A 20,359-nucleotide genomic window follows, 5' to 3' on the forward strand; every position below is an offset into this window, starting at 1 on the left:
ATTCATTATTTGATGTCAAATGCAAGGAGTGCCATAGCTACAACCTACCCCACTACCAGGGTATGTTGTAACACAACCTGGGGTAAATTGTAACAGTAAGATTGAAGAACTAAAAACTAAGACTACACCACAAAATATGCATCTATGTGAGTTTATTGTGCACGTGTCAACACTGAAGCATCTTCCTGTGCTTCACTAAGATCAAAAAGAACCCATCACTGATGGCTAAATGAAGTGTCAGTGTCAGTTTGGTATGCATCCTAACGTTAGAAGAGCTTTTTTAAAGGACATATTCTGATCATACCTGATGATGAATGTCACACATACAAATGGAAACCTTCAGGAGGGGGTCAGAAGTAGCCCATAATCCACGTAAAATCATAGGAAGACGTTCGAAAATGACATGCATTTTCCCCTGCCTGTCGATGTTTAGTATAACTGACTTCCTGCAGCTTGTGTGTTAGCACCACCCTGTAGTGTTCAGAGGACGAGCCACTGAAAGACTCCACCCAGTGTTAGAAATAACAGATTTACCTTTTCTTTCAATGTAGCACATTTATTTAGAACCAGAACTTGTTTGTACCTTCCCTCATCACATCCTGCAGCCAACCAAAATTGAGTATTCCCCCGGACTAAGTCCCAATGAGTCCTAGTTCTACTCTATCTGTATATGCCGTGCAGTCCTTTTCACGTAGACCATATGGAGAGCAGAGCAGCGTCCCTGTGACTTTAAGGGCAGCCAGGCCACTCAGCCCTAAAATCAAGGCGACAAAAGATGAATAGGAACAATTACCAGCCTCACTCCTCTCCTTGTCTCTCTTTGAGAAACTCTTATCCCTTGGCTTAAACCTTCCATTTTTCATCAGGTCAATGAATGATTCACTGTTTCTATTAGCATTTTATTAGATCTCCTTTTTGAAGAGATGTATAATTAGGGTTGGATACGGCACCCCGATCTCTTTCTCAACCTTCACTCAACCCGGCTCTCAAATTAAGCTTTGTGTAAGTCGACCCAATTAAGATCAATGATAAATGAATAACAACACCAGTGCAATGGCTCCTCTCCGCTGCAAGCCTGTATTCATTTCTTTCCAAACCTGGAAACTAGAGACCACTTTGTACATTTTCTCCAGAATTCAAAAGTTAATGTGAACAACCCCACGCACTTATTACGACTAACGAGTGCATTCGTTGTTGAGGTTTTTTCTGTTCTCTCTCTCTATCTCCAGTACCAGGTTTTCCCTACCCAACAGCCAGTGCAGCAGCAGCGTACAGAGGAGCCCACCTAAGAGGCCGAGGACGGACCGTGTACAACACATTCAGGGCGGCGGCTCCGCCCCCCCACATCCCAGCTTACGGAGGGTGAGTATCCGTCCTCGCTCTTGTCCTAGTGTCATTTCGTCCTCTTCGGTCTCTCCTTCTCTGTTTCCTTCATGCCATGACAACTCCTGAGTCTTTGTGCTGAGAGGCAGCGGAGCGGTGCATGCCAGGCTCGCCTCACAGTGATAACCCCCCCCCCCCCTTCCACAGCATGATGGATCAACCAACAGGCATGCTCCAAGACATGTGCCTTCGCACGAACTCTTGGGAAATGATTGTCAATTTGGCCTTGTACTGTGTGTGTGCTGCGAGGCTGTGTTTATGATTGGATGTCCATCACCTTGTGACCACTTTTGGAGTTTACCCACTTGGTAGAGAAGAAAAGAAAACGGAAAAAAAAATCATCTTTGCAGCCACAGCAGCGGCTCGGGCTGGCCCCCCCAATGGATGAATACCCTGGAGACGAGCCAAGCTGAGATTGTGGGCAGTCACATCTGATTTGCCATTATTCTGTTCTATTCTATTCTTTTTATTTATTTTGCTCTTTATGACTGTAGGCAAATGGACTCTAAGGAGGCTGGCTGGCAGTCCATTTAAGGATGGGACTAGTTTTTTTTTTTTTTTCTCCTGGTCGCTACATTTTCATCCAATGTAGTGAGCCTTTCCAGAATATTGTAGAACTCAATTCAATTTAAAGTGAGTTTTCATCCACCACTGTCATGAAGTTGATTCATTCAACCTGGACAACATTCTTTTAAAAAGTCTCAGTCAACGCTCAAACTATGGATGTGAAATATGATTTATTTTAGAATTACTGTGAGGAACACAGATTTTGTGTTATCAGCTCTTACATTGAGTGTTACTAGCACCCACATGTGCAAGCATTGCATTTAAAATAAATATAAAAAGTGGCAATCACAGAAGGCTTGTATCACGTGGCCGTGCAGAGAATTTTGTTGCCACTTCTTTGAATTCCTCATGGAGGGGACAAAAACCCTGCAACAAAGCTTTAAGATTATTTTCGGGCCTTCTATGGCTGTAAAATAATTTACAGGATATCTTGAAGACAGGAAAGGGGGGGGGGGAGGTCAGAAATTAACTTAATGACTCATGTAAATAAATCAAAAGCCTAATATACATTTTGACGGCATCAAATCAGTTTCATTCACTAATGAATGTCAATTGTTTCTACTTTGTTGTTTTTCAATTTAACAGTCAAAGAAGCGATTGTGAAAGGCTTTTAATGTGAAACATCTGTCCAGGAAGTGTTGAGTTTACCTGACAGTTAAAAAATGAAGTGGAAAAAACTGAGATTGATCAGCCATTTAACCCTTGCTGTGAAAATCAACCCTTTTGTTAACGCTTTTTATCAACGTTTTTAACTTTTTCTTACGTTTTTGTCCCTTTTTTCAACACTTTTGACGCTTTTTTTCGATGTTTGTCACTTTTTTAACGACGTAACACTCACTTATTAACTCTAGTTTTACAGTTAATTTTGGAATTTATGGTCAATAAACCTCATGTATAGGAAACTATACCTAACGTTTGAGTTAGAAAAGCAGAAATTAGAAAAAATTAGACTAAAATGAAAGGGAAAGTATGTTGATGGATAAGCATAAATATATGTTAATTGTTACTCAATACTATTTCAAAACCACTTACTTTTTTTTTTCAAATTCTACAAAATTGAACAAGATACCCCAAATGAACGAAAGCTGAGATTTGTACTTGGCAAAGAGCGTTGTGTGGAATCAATCATGTTATTTTGGGGAATTAAAAAGAACACTAATATAGGAAAACGGGTCAATTTGACCCGAGGACAACATGAGGGTTAATTTGACACATGTGGTGGGACTGATGACATTAGTCCATTGGAAATGTACACTGTCTTTTGTAAATGTATCATACTGAATGTATCAAGACAACATGGATTTTATTAATAGTGTCAAATCTGGACCCTTTACAGATAGAGTAGGTCTAGACCACACTCTATAATTTACAGAGCCCCAACAATTCCCCCCCAAAGAGCAAGCAAACCTGACCCCGACTCTAGATATGTGGCCTTCTGATGCAACCTGATAGAAGAGAAAGATAGAAATATGACTTATAATAATTATAGGAGTGGCCGTAATGCAATGACATTATGAACACTGGCAATTATAGTAACAATAAATATTATAGAACTACAGTATGACTAATAGTACTAATAATAGTAGTAGCAGACGTTGAACCGGACCAGGGCAGCAGCTGCACACACAATTCAAGGAAATCTACAAGGTGGGACAATGTGGTACACTACTTATTAGATTATGAAATGGAAATAACCCAATACAAAAAAAAAACCCCTTGTTTAGCAGATGCTTGGGTGAACATTTGGGCATGGTCTCGCTAAAGAGATATGTGCTACAGATTGTACTTTCATCAATGCTGCTGCACCGCTTAATTGCCCCGGTGTCAGTGGCGTGGTGAATTATTAATGCGGCCCGTGATGTATTTTTATTAAACGTGTCTCGAGTGGCGACAGGCCGACACCAAATGAAAACCTGTGGCTCAGCTTGGCAACCAAGTTTGCTCTGTGTGTGTGTGTGTGTGTTCATTGAATGTTTCTTCATCTATTAAAGAGGGCCTAACGTGACAGCATATAATATTAATAAGTATATATGTATACGATGCGGTGCAGGCCCCCAGAATACATTTTAATGACTGAAACGGCTCTCTGGGCCACCGTGACATTTGAGACATTATTGATTATCAGAGATAGCACAAATGGTTTGGGACCAGTCTATCTGCTGGTGAAATTGGAAGCTCGGTCCTCTAAGGAGCTCTTCTTGTTAAAAGGAACTCCCGTCGTAATGCAGAGCTGACAGCAGCGCGCTGCTGGTTTTATTGGAGGCTAGATGAGGAATGCCTTCTCTCGCTCACACACACAGGGAGGGAGGTTTTTTAATCTCTGGGCTCATATTCGTCTAGGAATTTCATCTCATCAGACAAGGGATTGGGCAGAAAAAAACTACAGTAATGAGATTATGATCAAATGTCTTTGTATGAGCAACCTTACATCCAGCTGTTAGGAGAGGTTCCATTTGTGTTTAAGGATATTTCCTTTAAGTGCTTTCTTTTTATCATAGCATATCGTGTCATAGTGATGTCATCAGCGTATAACAGCAAGCTTCAGTTATAAACTGGAGGTGTGGGTTTGAAAGGTGGGACGGTTACCCAGGCTAAGTGGCTCCAACAGATGTTACAAAGCTAAGCTAACCTGGGCTAACTATTTTACCCCACACACCTGCAAAGGCTGGGTTAAATTAGACCGCAATCCTTCAACCATTACACACCCTACACACAGATTCTTTCCATCAGCTTGTTACAATGAGTGAATGGTGGGTTGTGTAGTAACGTGAGCAGCCCATCGGATCAGGAGCTGAGTTTCCATCCACTTGTCAATCAAATAATCTGAAGTTCGGTAAAAAGACTCATGTGAATAAAGCCGGTGAAAGCGTTTCTCCATCCAACGGCTTTAAAGTCGATAAAAACCTGTGGGGATGACGTCACATGACGCTGTTTTGCAATATTTGTTATGGAATTGATTTGAGACATTTTAAGGTGTTTCCAATCATTTTTGCACTGAATCGCACAACATTCAAGCGACAACAAAGTGTTTCTAGACAAAATGGATCCCGTCTACCAACACATGATCAATATGGGTCAAGTTGTAACAGTGCTTATGCTAGCTGATAGCGACATACCGAGCTATAATGAGAAAATATTGATGCCATCATCGTTGCTATGACGATGCAGATGCAACTTGTCTTTTATCGTCTCTCCGACAACGCTGCCTGACTCTTTTTTTTTTTTAGACATGTCTCGCTGTCTGAGCGTCTTCAATTGACTTGGCAGGACGTCCCACGGCTTGTCCCAACCTTTGTCGGCCATTTCCTTCACGAGTTCCTAAAAAATGTAATCCAGAAAGTCTCTCGTCTCCTCGTCCGTCCACGTCCATCTGTCTTTGTTGACGCCCGCCATGTGTGCAGACAGAGAGGAAATACTGGGCGGAAACTTCTTCTTCTTCGTTTTGTGGCGGGTTGCAACCATAAAATGACCTAAAACTTAATCACAATTCATTATTTTTTCAGCAAATAACGTCTCCACCAGCGTTTATCACATTCGCCGTATATCGATCAAGAGAAAATCCGATGAGACCGAACATATCTCCTTTGAGTAGATATTCATGAAATTCCATCAAATTCATCCATCACATAGATACAAGTGAATATCCAGATATACACAACAGACTGTGTGGTGTGTAATATCAGATATTATTATTAAGATGTATATAATATTAGGTTATTGAGCTCTGTATAATGAACCCTGCGTTACTGCATGAGCATGATCACATGAAAGATGCACATTAATAAATCAAAATTGACATGAGAAATCATGGCATACGATGAAATGCTGATACCTGCATGGAAATTTTGATTACTGCAACAGCACACATTATATTCGTGAAATGTAAACAATACTATGGCATAGAATAAGAAGCCGTAAAAATTAAAACTATTATTAATATGTGATGCAAATAAAAAGCTTATGTCTGAGCCTTTCTGCTGCCAAAGCAGAGGCTCACTTTATTTCTGACTGAGATGTTGCATTCATAATCATAGGAATATTGTGTGTGGATTAGTTTTCTCATAAAGGGTTTAGTTTTTTGTAGTGTTTTTTTATCATCACTATTCACCTTTCAAATGATAATTGTCTTTGTTAGTTGTATATCCTCCGTCCCTTTTGTTAGTCTTCAAACCAAACCCTAAAAAATAAAAGCCATATGTTTTTGTAGATGAGTAAAATAAGACATGAAAATATAAATCAATGCATGTAAGGAAACATTTATTGTATTAAATAAATAGATATATTTATTTATATTTCCATAATTTCTCTCCAGTGGCTTAAATTAGGTTATCATGCTATAAAAATCAGTTTTTGCATTTTTACATGCACACCTTAGTATAAATCTAATGCTGCTGTATTGGACCTTCCCAGCCTCCTTACCCAGCCATTGGAGACCAGAGGGGTGGTGTGTGTGTGTGTGTGTGTGTGTGGGGGGGGTAGCTATGCCCGGTGCCTGCATGTCAACATGCACTAATATGGATGTTTTTGTTTTATTGTGTTTGTCTGTTTGTGTTTGCATCCTCTGCAGTGTTGTTTACCAGGATGGATTTTATGGTGCAGATATTTATGTAAGTATTATTTACTGGTATGACATTGCATGCTACACCGTCATCTCTCCCTGGTGTCTGCCCTTCGCACACGCAAGCCCCCAACCCTCTATACTCATACATGGCTTCACTTTCTGCCGGGTGAGCGGATAGCCATCACGTCATGTGACAGCCTGCAGTTCACGTTACGGCCCCTGTAAAGAGATCATATAGACTCCAAGTACCATCAGGCACTGAAGCGTTGGATCCAAATGCAGAAAGCAGGCAAAGCATGTCAAGCTTGATAATTTATAAAAAAAATAAAAAAAAGTACAATTTAACAAGTGTCCTGAAAACAGAAGGCAAAATCCAAAATAGGGAAACTGGCAGAATACCCCCAAAAAAAGTTAAAACCTGAATACAAATGGGAACAGCAAGACTACATACAGAGGGTAACGGGGTAACAAGAGGTAGGTGACACAGGGCCGGGAAACTAAGGCAGGAAGTAAAACTTAACAAGACGGCATAGAAAAAGAGATTATCACAATAAAACAGGAAACAGAACAGATACAAGATAAGACCAACATTAACACAATCACAAGACATGAAAGAAAAACAGACTAAGAAATGAGGACAGGAAACGGACTACCACAATAAGACAAGATAGGAAAAAAGACTGCCACAATAAGACAAGACAGGAAAACAGACTTCCACAATAAGACGAGACAGGAAAACAGACAACCACAATAAGACGAGACAGGAAAACCAACTTCCACAATAAGACGAGACAGGAAAACAGGCTACCACAATAAGACAAGACAGGAAAACAGACTTCCACAATAAGACAAGACAGGGAAGCAGGCTACCACAATAAGACAAGACAGGAAAACAGACTTCCACAATAAGACAAGACAGGGAAACAGGCTACCACAATAAGACAAGACAGGAAAACAGGCTACCACAATAAGACAAGACAGGAAAACAGACTTCCACAATAAGACAAGACAGGAAAACAGACTACCACAATAAGACAAGACAGGAAAACAGACTACCACAATAAGACAAGACAGGAAAACAGACTTCCACAATAAGACAAGACAGGGAAACAGGCTACCACAATAAGACAAGACAGGAAAACAGACTACCACAATAAGACAAGACAGGAACTCAATTCATAAAATTATTCTGGCTATATGTCTTTTCCAGGATAAGAACAATCACTTTATAAACAAACATTTTTAACAAACTTATGACAAAAAACAAATAATTCTTCCATTTTTAATTGTGTTCTATTAGAACAATGTTATCACAATTGTTTTAAATTTTATTTCAGAATTCATATTTCGACGACCCATTGTTTGTGACAAAACAAAAAAAATTAACTGGAAACGGGTCAATTTGACCCAAGGACAACAAGAGGGTTAAGCATATTAAATAATGTGGTGGGTACAACTTTTCAATTCAATTCCATTTCAATGCAGTTTTATTTATAGTATCAATTCATAACAAGTGTTATCTCAAGACACTTTACAGATAGATTTTCATTAATCTATACTTCACTTCACCATCATAAGAGGCCCCGCCCATTTAGGAGACAGGAAGTGTGTACCCTTTCATACTAATGCTTTAAATGCTTTAAATGTGATATCTTTAGTTTCAAGGATCGTTGGCCAAACCTTGACAAACTGTCGACACACAACAACTCTCCTTACCAAACACACACGCATACACACACACACGTGCCTTCACACTGAGCTGTAGGGTTTCCATTAGTCACTCAGTCAGCAGTGACAGTCCACAGTGGCGGGTGACTCACACGGGCCGACCTGTTCATCTTCCTGCCATGGCCCGTCATCACACGCACTAAGCAGCACTTACCCGCCTCCACAGTTTATAGTGGTAATAATACATGGCTCATGTCGGGACAGACACACAGGCTCAGTCATAGCGCATGGAAGGGTGGAAGGGGAAATGATGTGAGACGTGCTGGAGTTGTCATTGAGCCTGGAGGAGAGAAAAATAGCTTTGGTTTCATGATAAATTCAGGCAGGGGGTTCTCCGCCATGTGCCATTTAGAGCCAACCGTCTACTGACTGTCAATGGGAACACTACCAAGCTGCAATATAACAATTGAAAGAGTAAACCAATACCAAAACTCCACCACGATACAAAAGCAGTGGATAGAATAAATTAACAGATGTAGCTATTCTTTAAGTCTTACCCATGGAGGCGGAGATGGCTTAGAGCACTGTAACGTCTGAACAGGCAAAGAGCCAAAACACATTAGACAACACATTAACAGCAGAAAGACACACACTGCAGACGGGGACGTACAGTACAAGCAAGTACGGAAACACTGCAATACTTTTCAGGGGAGGAAATCATTGTTTTGCACGTTGCCGTTAAGCCTAATTCTAAGTCAAGAGAAACAAGCACCAAGTGACGTTCATGTCCAAAATCAGTCACTATGTGCCCTTGATTTCATTTATTATATATGTTGCAATTATGAGAGAGTTACACAACAAATAGTATATTAAATGTACATTGTCCTAAACCTGTCCTTATGTGCCATTATGTGCCCTTAATGCACGAGTATTCTGTCATTTGGTCCTGGTCCATTCGGGTCAATTTGGCCGTTTGGTGTTGCTTGGTGGGCTTGAGTTTACCATATTTTCTGTTATTCTGGAGAATATTTTGGACAGTTTTTGTTATTTTTTTGGATTGTGAGCATATCCTCTCAAGAAACACTTGACATTTCGTCGTTTTTGGTCCTAACGGCATACTCAAATTAAAAGTCATAGCTCCCATGACGTGTAAGTATACACCCCCCTGTGTTAAAATACATACTTACGACCCCTCTATTTTAACATAGGAGGGTGTATACTTATGCCCCCTCTTTTTTAACATAGGGGGGTGTATACTTATGCCCCCTGTATTTTAACATAGGGGGGTGTATACTTATGCCCCTGTATTTTAACATAGGGGGGTGTATACTTATGCCCCTGTATTTTAACATAGGGGGGTGTATACTTATGCTCCTGTATTTTAACATAGGGGGGTGTATACTTATGCCCACTGTATTTGTAGGAAGAACATTTATTTATTTATAATACATTATTAATTCCCAAAGAAAATTGGTGTCCTCAAAGGTTGGATTTTCCTGATTTCTTTGACTTAAGGCATTAAGATCAGTTTCCAAAAGATGTTTTATTTTATATAATTTTTTAATCTACTTTAGCATGGGAGTGTGAACTTTCTTAAGCCACTGTACAAGTACTTCATTTCTGCGATAAGTGTTGTTGTGGTGCAGTGCAGTGGCTTTATCACCTCCAAGCTGCTGATTATTCTCTGTGGCTTCATCACAGAGTAACACCTCCAACAATCCAGATGTAATTTGTTATAAATATTGATTAGTGCAGCTTTAATGTTTGCTGTGTGTCTCTGGATTGAAACCGTGTTTTGTGTATTCATGCTGTAATTTGTTTGACCATGACCTGCTCTGTGATCACTGCGTCTGGCATGGCCTGCGTGTGCATGGGTCCACGTGGGTTGGTGTGTGTTCAGATGTGCAAAGGGGCCTGATCCAGCAGGTCTGGAGACAGTGCGGGATTTACTGAGTATATTGGATACACTGCGTTGCTGACACTAACCAATGCTGTTGTCATACTATGTCAGCACTACAGTGTGACATAGTGCTGACACACACTGCTACAGCTACCTTCCCACCCTCCACATACACCCTTGTGTTGTCTTTCCGTCAAAATTGATTTTTTTTGTGTTTTTCTCCCTTTTTTCAACACTTTTGATGCTTTTTTTTCAATGCTTGCAACTTTTTTGGCACTACGTTTTACAATTATTTTTTGAATTTATGGTTAATAGGTTTATAGGAAATTTTACCTAATGTTTGAATTACAAAACAAGAATACTTTAGACTAAAATTAAAAGAATGGATGTTGATGGATAAATACAGACTGGAATATGTCAACTTTTACTCAACACTATTTCAAAAACACTTCAATTTGTTTTACAATGCTATAAAATTGAATAAGACGCCTCAAAATGAATGAAAATAGAGATTTGTACTTGCCAAAGAGCGTTTGGTGGAATCAATCATGTTATTTGGGGGAATTAAAAAGAACATTGATGTAGGAAAAATGGTCAATTTGACCCAAGAACAACATGGGGGTAAAAGGTGACCCGCCACCACCATGACTCAGCTCTATTTGGGCCAGTTCACATTAATATTCAACCAGCTAAGATGCTTGACTCTGATTGGCCAATAGCCAGCCAATGAGAGCCTGGCTAGCAGCATCCTTTACCCAGCTCATGAATATTAATGAGCTCAGGCAAGATGACATCAGACTGACCAGCTGTTGTGATTAGTCTGATTTCTCCTCTTATTTCTTTTCAGTGGCTATGTGAAATAATTCATAATATCTGCTTTTTTTAACTCAAATATTAGGTATAATTATACATAAACAAGGAGTATTAACAAAGGATTCAAAAAAGGAGTGTAAAACTAGTGGCAGTAAGGTAAAACAAGTCTGAAAAAGGGACATAAATGTCAGATTTTTGTCCGTTTTTGAGTTGGGAGGACAACACAAAGGTTAAAAACATGCGAGTGAAAAAGAGTTTTGGGTGGCAGGGTCCCTTTAAATGAACAGAACCGGTAATTTAAACTGTGTGTGTGTGTGTGTGTGTGTGTGTGTGTGTGTGTGTGTGTGTGTTTAGGGTGGTTACGCTGCCTACAGATATGCCCAGCCTACTGCTGCCACAGCTGCTGCATACAGTGACAGGTAAGAAGAAAGAAGTCATTAAACCCAGTTGAATATTAGTATTGAATATTAATCTTTTTCCCTGTGACAGGGTTGGGTGTGACACTGGTTGTAACCATTCAAGTTCATTTTTACAATTACTGCAGGATGACCTAAAAGCCTACTCATTTAAAATACATTTATATTTACTGTGTTGACAGTTCTTATTTTTGTGTCTCGTTGAGGGCAGGAAATATTGAACTTTTGTTTACTGTCTTTCAGTGTCTTTATTTTGGTTTCTTGTTACATTTCAGCACAGTCATATTTCCTCTGCTCTTGTACTGGAGATATTTTTGGACGTATTATACTTTTATTCTTGTGGAATCCTGGTATAATGATGGTGATGGTTAAATTGGCTAACCTTTTGCTGTTTCTGTATTGTATGCCTCCTGCCCAGCCCCCCACCACACCCCGCATACATTTGATATAGAAGTAGTATTGAATTGCAACTACAAGAGTAAAACTCAAAAACCGTTGGGACCATGGAGTTGAATTGTCGAATCAATACCTACCTGAGAAACTCAACAAAACCAGAATGACAGGGCCATTTCACTGGATTGCACTGCAGGATATTCCTTCTTTACAAATTCAGTCACAACGCTGGTTATGGAAAATAATCCTCATGAACATTTGAAAAGGGATGTTCAAATTAATGGGAGTTGAAATAGTGGTTTCTAGGGCTGAAATGATACTAGAGGGTGTTTAGCGCTTATATTCCCCTCTCCGCTTTGCTGATTATATATATATATTCATTCATATATTCAACACAATGAATAACGTGTGTTAAATTAGTAAGCGCTGGTGTGAGGTTTTAGGTTATAATTGCGTGGAAGTGCTTTTTGATGCATTATTCAACTTCTGTCTCACTTTCCACAACAGTTTTGTTATTGTGGGTGTGAATTCTAAATCCCATGCATCTAGTTCATCGGCGTAATGTACAATTATTACGGAGAGGGCTTTGGCTTTAGACAATAAAGCAGCTAATATATTAGCAGAAAAAACTTGGAACATTGATACATGGGCAAATTAAAAATAGGTAATATCTGAGGTCCTTCTTAAAATCTTAACACTCATTAACAAAAATGTAGGTGACGTTAAAAATATGACTAGGCAGTAAATAGAGAAGCATTTCCGTAATTCTTGACGCTGATTGATTCATATATGAGTTATATTCTCATCCCATGAAAATGCATGATACACTGTGTGTGCTGTACTGACTGTGGTATGTACCAGGCCCCCAGAAAGTGCACTCAGCCTTGCAGCCGTTGGCCCAGTTCCAAAGTGAGCCCCGAGGACTAATGACTTAAGACTCTCAGACTTAAATGAATCCAGGTGCTGAGTGAGTGAGTGTGTGAGGCCACATGGGCTCAGATCGGTAGAAATGGGATTGGGACAGCACTTCACCAGATCACATGTTACCTTTGTGATGTTGCTGACACTTATTTTCATTTGAAGTTTGTTGCTTTCCACACGGCCAAGGCCCAGGAGACGGCCGCCTGATTCCACATTTATTCAAACTTCTTGTTCTACAAGCTGGACATCAGGTCGCTCCGCTCCATGGTCATGTGACTTCAGACACAGTATTAGGGGACCACTAAGGCCTTTATAAAAGAGACTTCTGATACAGTATTAGAGGACCACTAAGGTCTTTATAAAAGAGACTTCTGATACAGTATTAGGGGACCTCTAAGGTCTATATAAAGAGACTTCAGATACAGTATTAGGGGGCCACTAAGGTCTATATAAAAGAGACTTCACATACAGTATTAGGGGACCACAATGGTCTATATAAAAGAGACCTCAGATACAGTAATAGGGGACCACTAAGGCCCGTTCATATGACAGTTGCTCGAGCCAGCTACTTCTGGTTTAGCGCTTCACCAACTTGATTAGGGATTAAATGATTTGATCGTGCGGCTCTTCTATGAATGGTATCGGATCCAATGGATAAGACACTGATAGTGAAACAAGTCATTGTGCTGCAAAAAATGGGTCCGCTGACTGACAGTTTTGGCTTTTGCCGTGTAAGTCCGTGGAAAAAAGTCCTTTGGGGCAAGAGGGTATTGCATAACGGCCCACGAGTGGCAAATCCGGGCTCTAAAGAGCTCTTTTTGTCCGAAACACCGCCCCCGCCCATTTCTATTTTCCCGGAAAGTTGAATCTTGAGCCAAGACTTTCACACTGATAGCAAACAATACGTATTTGAGAGTTTATAGACAACTGTTTGCAGATATCTTCACCATTTAATATAGTTATATATAATATATCAGATGGTATTTGTTTGTATGCTTGTTCAAGTGGCTAAACAATCAATTAATAGAGCTTGCTTGTGTACCTGTGTGGCCTTACCGCACCCATCTTCGGTGCCGATGGGGCCCCGTGTTTATGCCACAAGGGTCACAGATGGGGACCACCAACGGCTGCTTTCAGGAGGCCTGACCGGTCCCAGTTTGGCTCATTTACCATTCAAACCAATGCAAATGCAATGCAGCCACTCATGCAGATATGATCATTTGAGCACATCATTTGAATGCTCATGCACATATGAGCATTCAGAAATTACTACACACATGCACATGGGTGAGCACAGACTGTTTAGCCCTTTACCAGAGCAGCACTTTCCCTGAATTCAGTAATTAAGTACTACTTGTACAATGCACCGCATGCATCTTTTGATCACTATATTTAAATTTGCTTCTAAAATGCATGCCCCAGAAAGTATTTTTGTGTTCTTTTTCAACACATAGTTAAACAGTTATGACAAAAAATAAGAACTACTGCAGCTCTATTACAATCCATACAATCTGTGTTAGCATTTGATAGCGAGTGTGTTGATGTTAGCATTTTGCTCAAGGCCCTACTGTACAGTGTAAGGAGATAGATAGATAGATAGATAGATATTGATCCTAATAAGATGGGAAATTACAGTGTTGCGGCAGCAAAATAAGTCACACAGCACAGAATATAAATATAAATGAAATAATAGGACACAATATACATACATACCATATACATGAAGTAATAATAGGGTAAAATACAAGAAGAAATATTTTGAAGTACAGTCTCACAGAGCTGCTAATGTCACGCCAGCTTCTTATATAAAAGAACATTCCCTCAAACTAAAATAAATAGGTTATTATTCTGCAACATGACCAAGAAAACTGCAGTTTGAGGTCATCAGACTGCAATACTTCCGATGGGTAAAAGACAGTATTATAGTTACATAACTGTGTACATCTTTTGAACGATTTCTTACCTCACTCGATCCAAAAACCTTGCGCATTTGACTCCCAACCGTTTTGTAGAGCCGTTGAAAACGTTGTTTTCCATGTTAATCTTTCCACCTCAGGGTCATTTAAAAATGCATTTGACTCAAATTGCATTTGAATTTATGTTGTACTTGCAGCTGACCCCACACTCTCTCTCTATCTCACACACACACACACCCACACACTGATGATGGGTTAGGGCTCTGCGCTGTGAGATAAGATAGGTCAAATGCGGCGCTGGGCTGAGTGTGGGTGTTGGGGGGAGGGGGGTTGCATGGTGAATAGCAATGGCCGAAACTAATCGGGATTAACTTCTAATCGCTTCCACCACTGGGCCGCTATGCAAATCAGCGCAATTATGGGCGCAGGCCTGGGCCCCTGATTGGCCCTTATCATGACTGGGCGAGAAGGGGTTGGGGGGGGGGGGGAGAAGGGTATTGACTGGTTGTTCACAGCATGGCTGCTCCCTTGGATAAACACCGCTGCTGTCTATTTCTTTCTAAAAATAGCACGCTTGTTGATTCTCCATTCTTTGATTGTTGATGCATTTAGTCTATTTTCATGATGCTTTGTGGGTTTTATTTTTATCTTTGGATCATGTGACCTCTGAGCGAGTCTCTGTCTTGGCAGACTGTTTCCTAGACTATTTAATCACAACCCCGGGATTATTTATTTACATAGGAGGTGGACACAAGATGAAAAGTAAAATGTTCAAAAGCTATTTCACACTATGTCCTTAACCACTGGCCAAGCTGCTGTGGGGTTTGCTTAGGATAATGTATCTTTCTTCTTCTTCAACTATCAGGCCAAAATATATATATATACTATATAACATACTCATAACATAGCGCTTAGTCCTCAGATACGCTTTAATTGCCCTACTATAGGAATATAAAGTAAATATTTTAGCATTTTATTTGACCCTTGTGTTGTCCTAGGGTCAAATTTGACCCGTTTTTAAAGTTTTATTTATATATCAGAGATATAAGTTTCTTTCAACCACAACATCACGTTCTTTGCATGTAAAATCACTAATTATTTTCATTTAATTTTGCATTTTGGGCTGGTATGGGCGTTTGCTTTGGATAATGTATCTGGCGATTCTCTGGCCTTTCTTCTTCTTCCACTATCACGCCAAAGAGTATAAACATACACAGTGTTAATATCACCATTAAACTGGAAGATGATAATAATAATAATAATACTCACCACATACACTCTCCTCAAAAAAACGGCTTCATAACACATCAGACATACCAGCATTAATAAGAATGTATCTTCCTTTAACCTAACTGTGCTGCCACTTGTGTCTCTGTGTCAATGTGTAGTATAATTTTATTTTAATTTTTTTAACCTACTTGCACCAAAAATTGCTGTGCATGTTCATGTTTTTAATCTAAAATAACTTGCCCTGTTGTAATTATGTTCACTAGTGGTTTGACACTACAGTGACATTATAGTCTTACATAGCTCCAAAGTGCTGTGTTGAGTTAAAATTATGTAAAGAAATTATAATACATTTTAGTTCACAAGGATTAAGGATGAGTCTCCAATCAATCAATCTTGTCATTTGAGGTAGTTAGAATTTCCATGTTTTACAAACTGTACACTCATTTTGGTTTTTAGTTTTTGTTAAAGAATTGAAAAGCCAATATGATCATTCCAACACTTTTGTACTTTGAGGTATAACTAAAATTGCACCCTCAAGGGAATACTAGTGAGGCTATATCATTAGCCCTAATAGCCTAAATAGCCTATATAGCTTCATAGAGCTGCAGACTTAATAATTGTCAGTTAAGATGGCACCGTCATTAGGAATTCAATATTTATACTTTCTTTGGACTTTTTGTTGACACGAAAGTTCATCATTTGCAAATGAAATGTAACCCACCCGTGTAATCCTGCTGTAAGCTATATCACAACATATTTGGTGTGTAAATCAAGGAAGAACTAATGTGTAGTCATTTGGGCCAGGACAACACATTCTAACTCCCATCTCGTAAAGTTTGGACGCTTGGTCAGGTGCTTTTGTCTTTAATATTGATACAAAAAGTCTCCTGTAGCGTCAATAACAGGTGCTTGGTTGTCTCCTTTAGCCTCAATATCAGGCGCTTGGTCGTCTCCTTTAGCGTCAATAACAGGCGCTTGGTGGCCTCCTTTAGCGTCAATAACAGGCGCTAGGTTGTCTCCTTTAGCGTCGTATATCACGCGCCTGGTCGTCTCCTTTAGCGTCGTATAGCACACTTGGTTGCCTCCTTTAGCGTCATATAGCACACTTGGTCGTCTACTTTAGCGCCATATAACACACGCTTGGTCGTCTCCTTTAGCGTCGTATAGCACGCTTGGTTGTCTCCTTTAGCGTTGTATAACACGCGCTTGGTCGTCTCCGTTAGCGTCAATAACACTTGCTTGGTCGTCTCCTTTAGCGTCAGTAAAACGCGCTTGGTTGTCTCCTTTAGCGTCAATATCACGCGCTTGGTCGTCTCCTTTAGCGTCATGCAACACACGCTTGGTTGTCTCCTTTAGCGTCATGTAACACGCACTTGGTCGTCTCCTTAAGCGTCTAATAAGACGCGCTTGGTCGTCTCCTTTAGCGTCATAGATTTAGGTAAAGGTCGTGGGTGGGCTTACGGTTCCCTGACACTGGGCAATAATGGGATGGACGCAGGCGGGACACAAGCCCCACCCTTCTGGGTCAAAGTCCTGTGTTTGACCCCGACCAACCTCCCTAAGAGGAATTTCCTTCTTACATACTACTCGTTAAACCCCGTCTAGATGCTGCTCTCCCCGGTACGTTCTACACACACGCTTTTTCGTTGCATCAGTCGAGGACAGCCACTGTCCAAACGTCCGTATTTTACGCGTTTGGAGTGAGAACGGGTTGGGCAGGATGATGATTTAACCATCCTCTGTTATCTTATGTATTTCTACAGTTACGGACGAGTATATGCTGCCGACCCCTACAACCACACACTCACTCCAGCAGCCACATACAGCGTTGGTGCCATGGTAAGACTATCATGCCTGTGACACATCTCTGTTCTACATTCCTGGTCCCCTTCAGACCATGCATCATTCCACTTTCTTATCTGTAAAGTATCTCAAATCTAACAACTTTTTACTTTTTAATTTCCAAAAATGTGTCTCCAAGATACATGTGGAAATTGAGCTTGTGTGTCTTGCATGCCACATGCTTGTACATTGTTTAGAGCTGCACTTGGTGCACAGGCTTGAGTGGAGTGAGACTAACTGACCAATCCTCGCAGTATATGGTGCGGTTGGGAAGGGCGATGTCAACATAAGCCTGATAATTAACTACACCATCTGAGTTTTAGTGCCCATATTTATATTAAAACATTAAAAAGCAAAAAAACAGTTATGATCACGATGGGTAGTTCTAGGTAGCCCTGTCATATGCCAAGAGATCCAACATATTTTACCTAAAATAATCATCTTACCTCAGTGCAGTTCTATGGGATGTTTCACCTTGGTATTGTGTGCATAGTAGGCCTTAACAAATTGTCATTAAGGTAGAACTAACAAAGTATCCCATAAGGCCTTCAAAGGGGTCCAAGATTCTCGCAGTTGGTGGTCTGTGAAGTGAAATCATCTTTTCTTGTATCTGTGAACTCATTGTTTTTGTCACTACTCAAACTCATGACCATAGGAGAGATTTGAATTGGATGGTAAATTCAGATAGAGAAAGGAGTTACCCTACTTGGTGCCTTAGTGATGATTGGTAAACACATACACAAACAAACATATTACACATTAATAAGAAAAGCAACACAGCAACAGAGACAAATAAATACAAAATAGCTGATTATACAGTTCAAGCACTTGATTCAATGAGCAGAAGTCCAGGATGGATGTTGCAAAGTACAAAGTGTAGTGACTAGGGTTGAGGGGTTAAGTGTCAGTGACACTGGGGGACCGGAGCCTTGTTGGTGAAATTGCCTGCAGAAGGCATGAGGTTTTGGTCCTAATGGACCACAGCCTCCTGCCAGAGGGGAGAGGTTCAAAGGGTGTGAGAGCGATCAGCTACAATCTTTCCTGCCCACTTCTGCGTCCTGAAGGCCTACAGGTCCTGGAGAAACAGCAGATTGCAGCCAATCCGTTGTTGCTTCCGTAGCTTTAGTTGTCTGAGTTTGGCTGTGAACCAGGTCTTGTCATTGTTCAACCTTTTAGTGGTACCTGGAAGAGAACAATCATCAGAGGATGAAGAAGAAGGGTAATTTACACAAAGATGCCAGAAAAACCTGAAGAGATTAAGGTATTTGAAAACTTATCTGTCAGTAAGGGCCGTCAAAGAAATTCAAAGAACAGCAAGAGACTCGGTTGTTTAACCAAATTACAAACAGACTACAGTATGTTACCGCTGTGTTATCCACTTCATGTCCTGCCTGCTGCACACTGTACACAGGCACTACACCTCACCTAAACAGGAGAGTGAAAACACATCTGAAACTGGCAATCTCCTGTTGGGGGCTACATGTGTGAAGGGGAAACTCTGGAGAATGTCCAGACTTGATTCTTCTTCTTCATTGTTGGATTGCATTTGAGAAAACTGCTTTAATGTTCTTTCTTTAAGTCTGCCCCAGAGGTTGTGGACTGACACTATCTGCAAAAAGCAGAAATCTAGTCCTGAGGTCCTCATTTTGGACACACTCTGTCCATTCTGTCTATGGAAATCTCCAGCAGAATCGGAACAATCCTGGAATAGCCCAGTGGCAATGGGGAACATGCTTGAATTGTTTCCGAAAATATCGACACAATGGTAAATAAGACATGCAGCTCATTCATATGGGGCGGCTGTGGCTCAGTGGTAGAGCGGTTGCCTGCCAATCGGAAGGTTGGTGGTTCGATCCCCGCCCCTGAAGTCATTGTCGAAGTGTCCTTGGGCAAGACACTGAACCCCAAGTTGCCCCCGGTGCTGCGCATCGGAGTGTGAATGTGTGTGAATGTTTATCTGATGAGCAGGTGGCACCTTGTACGGCAGCCCCGGCCACAGTGTATAAATGTGTGTGAATGGAGAATGTTTCCTGTAGATGTAAAAGCGCTTTGAGCAGTTGTTATAGCGCTATATAAATACAGCACATTTACATTTACATTCTCCTGAAGAGCTTCCCACAAGACACAGGTGGACTGGACTTGAAAAACCCCTCTCTAGTATCCTGCTAAGTAAACAGCTGGTCCATAGTTCCATGTCCAGGATGGAATTCACATCGCTCCTTCTAAAACTGAGTCTGACTAAGGCTACTTTACTACTTTCTATTGAGCTCCATGACTTTCTAAAAGTAAATGACCCCTTGGCCTGGAGTGGCGTTTCTGTAGCAGGTGCACAGCATACAACTGTTAAATGTTTATTCAGTATAAATTCTCTCTTTGCAATTATTCAATTACATTTTCAAATGTCAAATCATAACAAGAGTTATCTCAGGACACAGAGTAGTTCTAGACAACAACCAAGAGCAACACCGTGGCGAGGAAATGTAAACTTAAGGAAAATGTTAACTAAACAACCGAGCGCCGCATCCAAATGAACCTACACTTCTTTCCTACACTCCCTGCTGCAGACCATTACAAATGTATATTCATTTAAATGTAAAACATGCTTAAATAAATATCCATCCATCCATCCATCTTCGACCGCTTATCCGGTATCGGGTCGCGGGGGCAGCAGCTCCAAACTTCCCTTTCCCGAGCCACATCAACCAGCTCCAACTGGGGGATCCCGAGGCGTTCCCAGGCCAGGTTGGAG

At 40.5% G+C, this 20,359-nt stretch overlaps 1 protein-coding gene across 16 annotated transcripts in view; it reads left to right on the forward strand.

Moving 5' to 3' along the window:
• rbfox1 (RNA binding fox-1 homolog 1) overlaps nt 1–20,359 on the forward strand; it is a 257,014-nt gene that overhangs the window by 226,628 nt on the left and 10,027 nt on the right. For 11 of the 16 annotated variants that reach the window (XM_034894247.1, XM_034894248.1, XM_034894244.1 and 8 more), the window contains 4 exons: nt 1,230–1,362; nt 6,518–6,557; nt 11,247–11,311; nt 17,532–17,607. In XM_034894247.1, coding sequence (XP_034750138.1) covers nt 1,230–1,362; nt 6,518–6,557; nt 11,247–11,311; nt 17,532–17,607 — 314 coding nt within the window. The remainder of the gene's footprint in view (nt 1–1,229; nt 1,363–6,517; nt 6,558–11,246; nt 11,312–17,531; nt 17,608–20,359) is intronic. The other 5 variants (XM_034894258.1, XM_034894255.1, XM_034894256.1 and 2 more) reach the window with 1 other exon arrangement.

Source organism: Etheostoma cragini, chromosome 15, assembly GCF_013103735.1.
Source record: "Etheostoma cragini isolate CJK2018 chromosome 15, CSU_Ecrag_1.0, whole genome shotgun sequence".
Lineage (NCBI taxonomy): Eukaryota > Metazoa > Chordata > Actinopteri > Perciformes > Percidae > Etheostoma > Etheostoma cragini.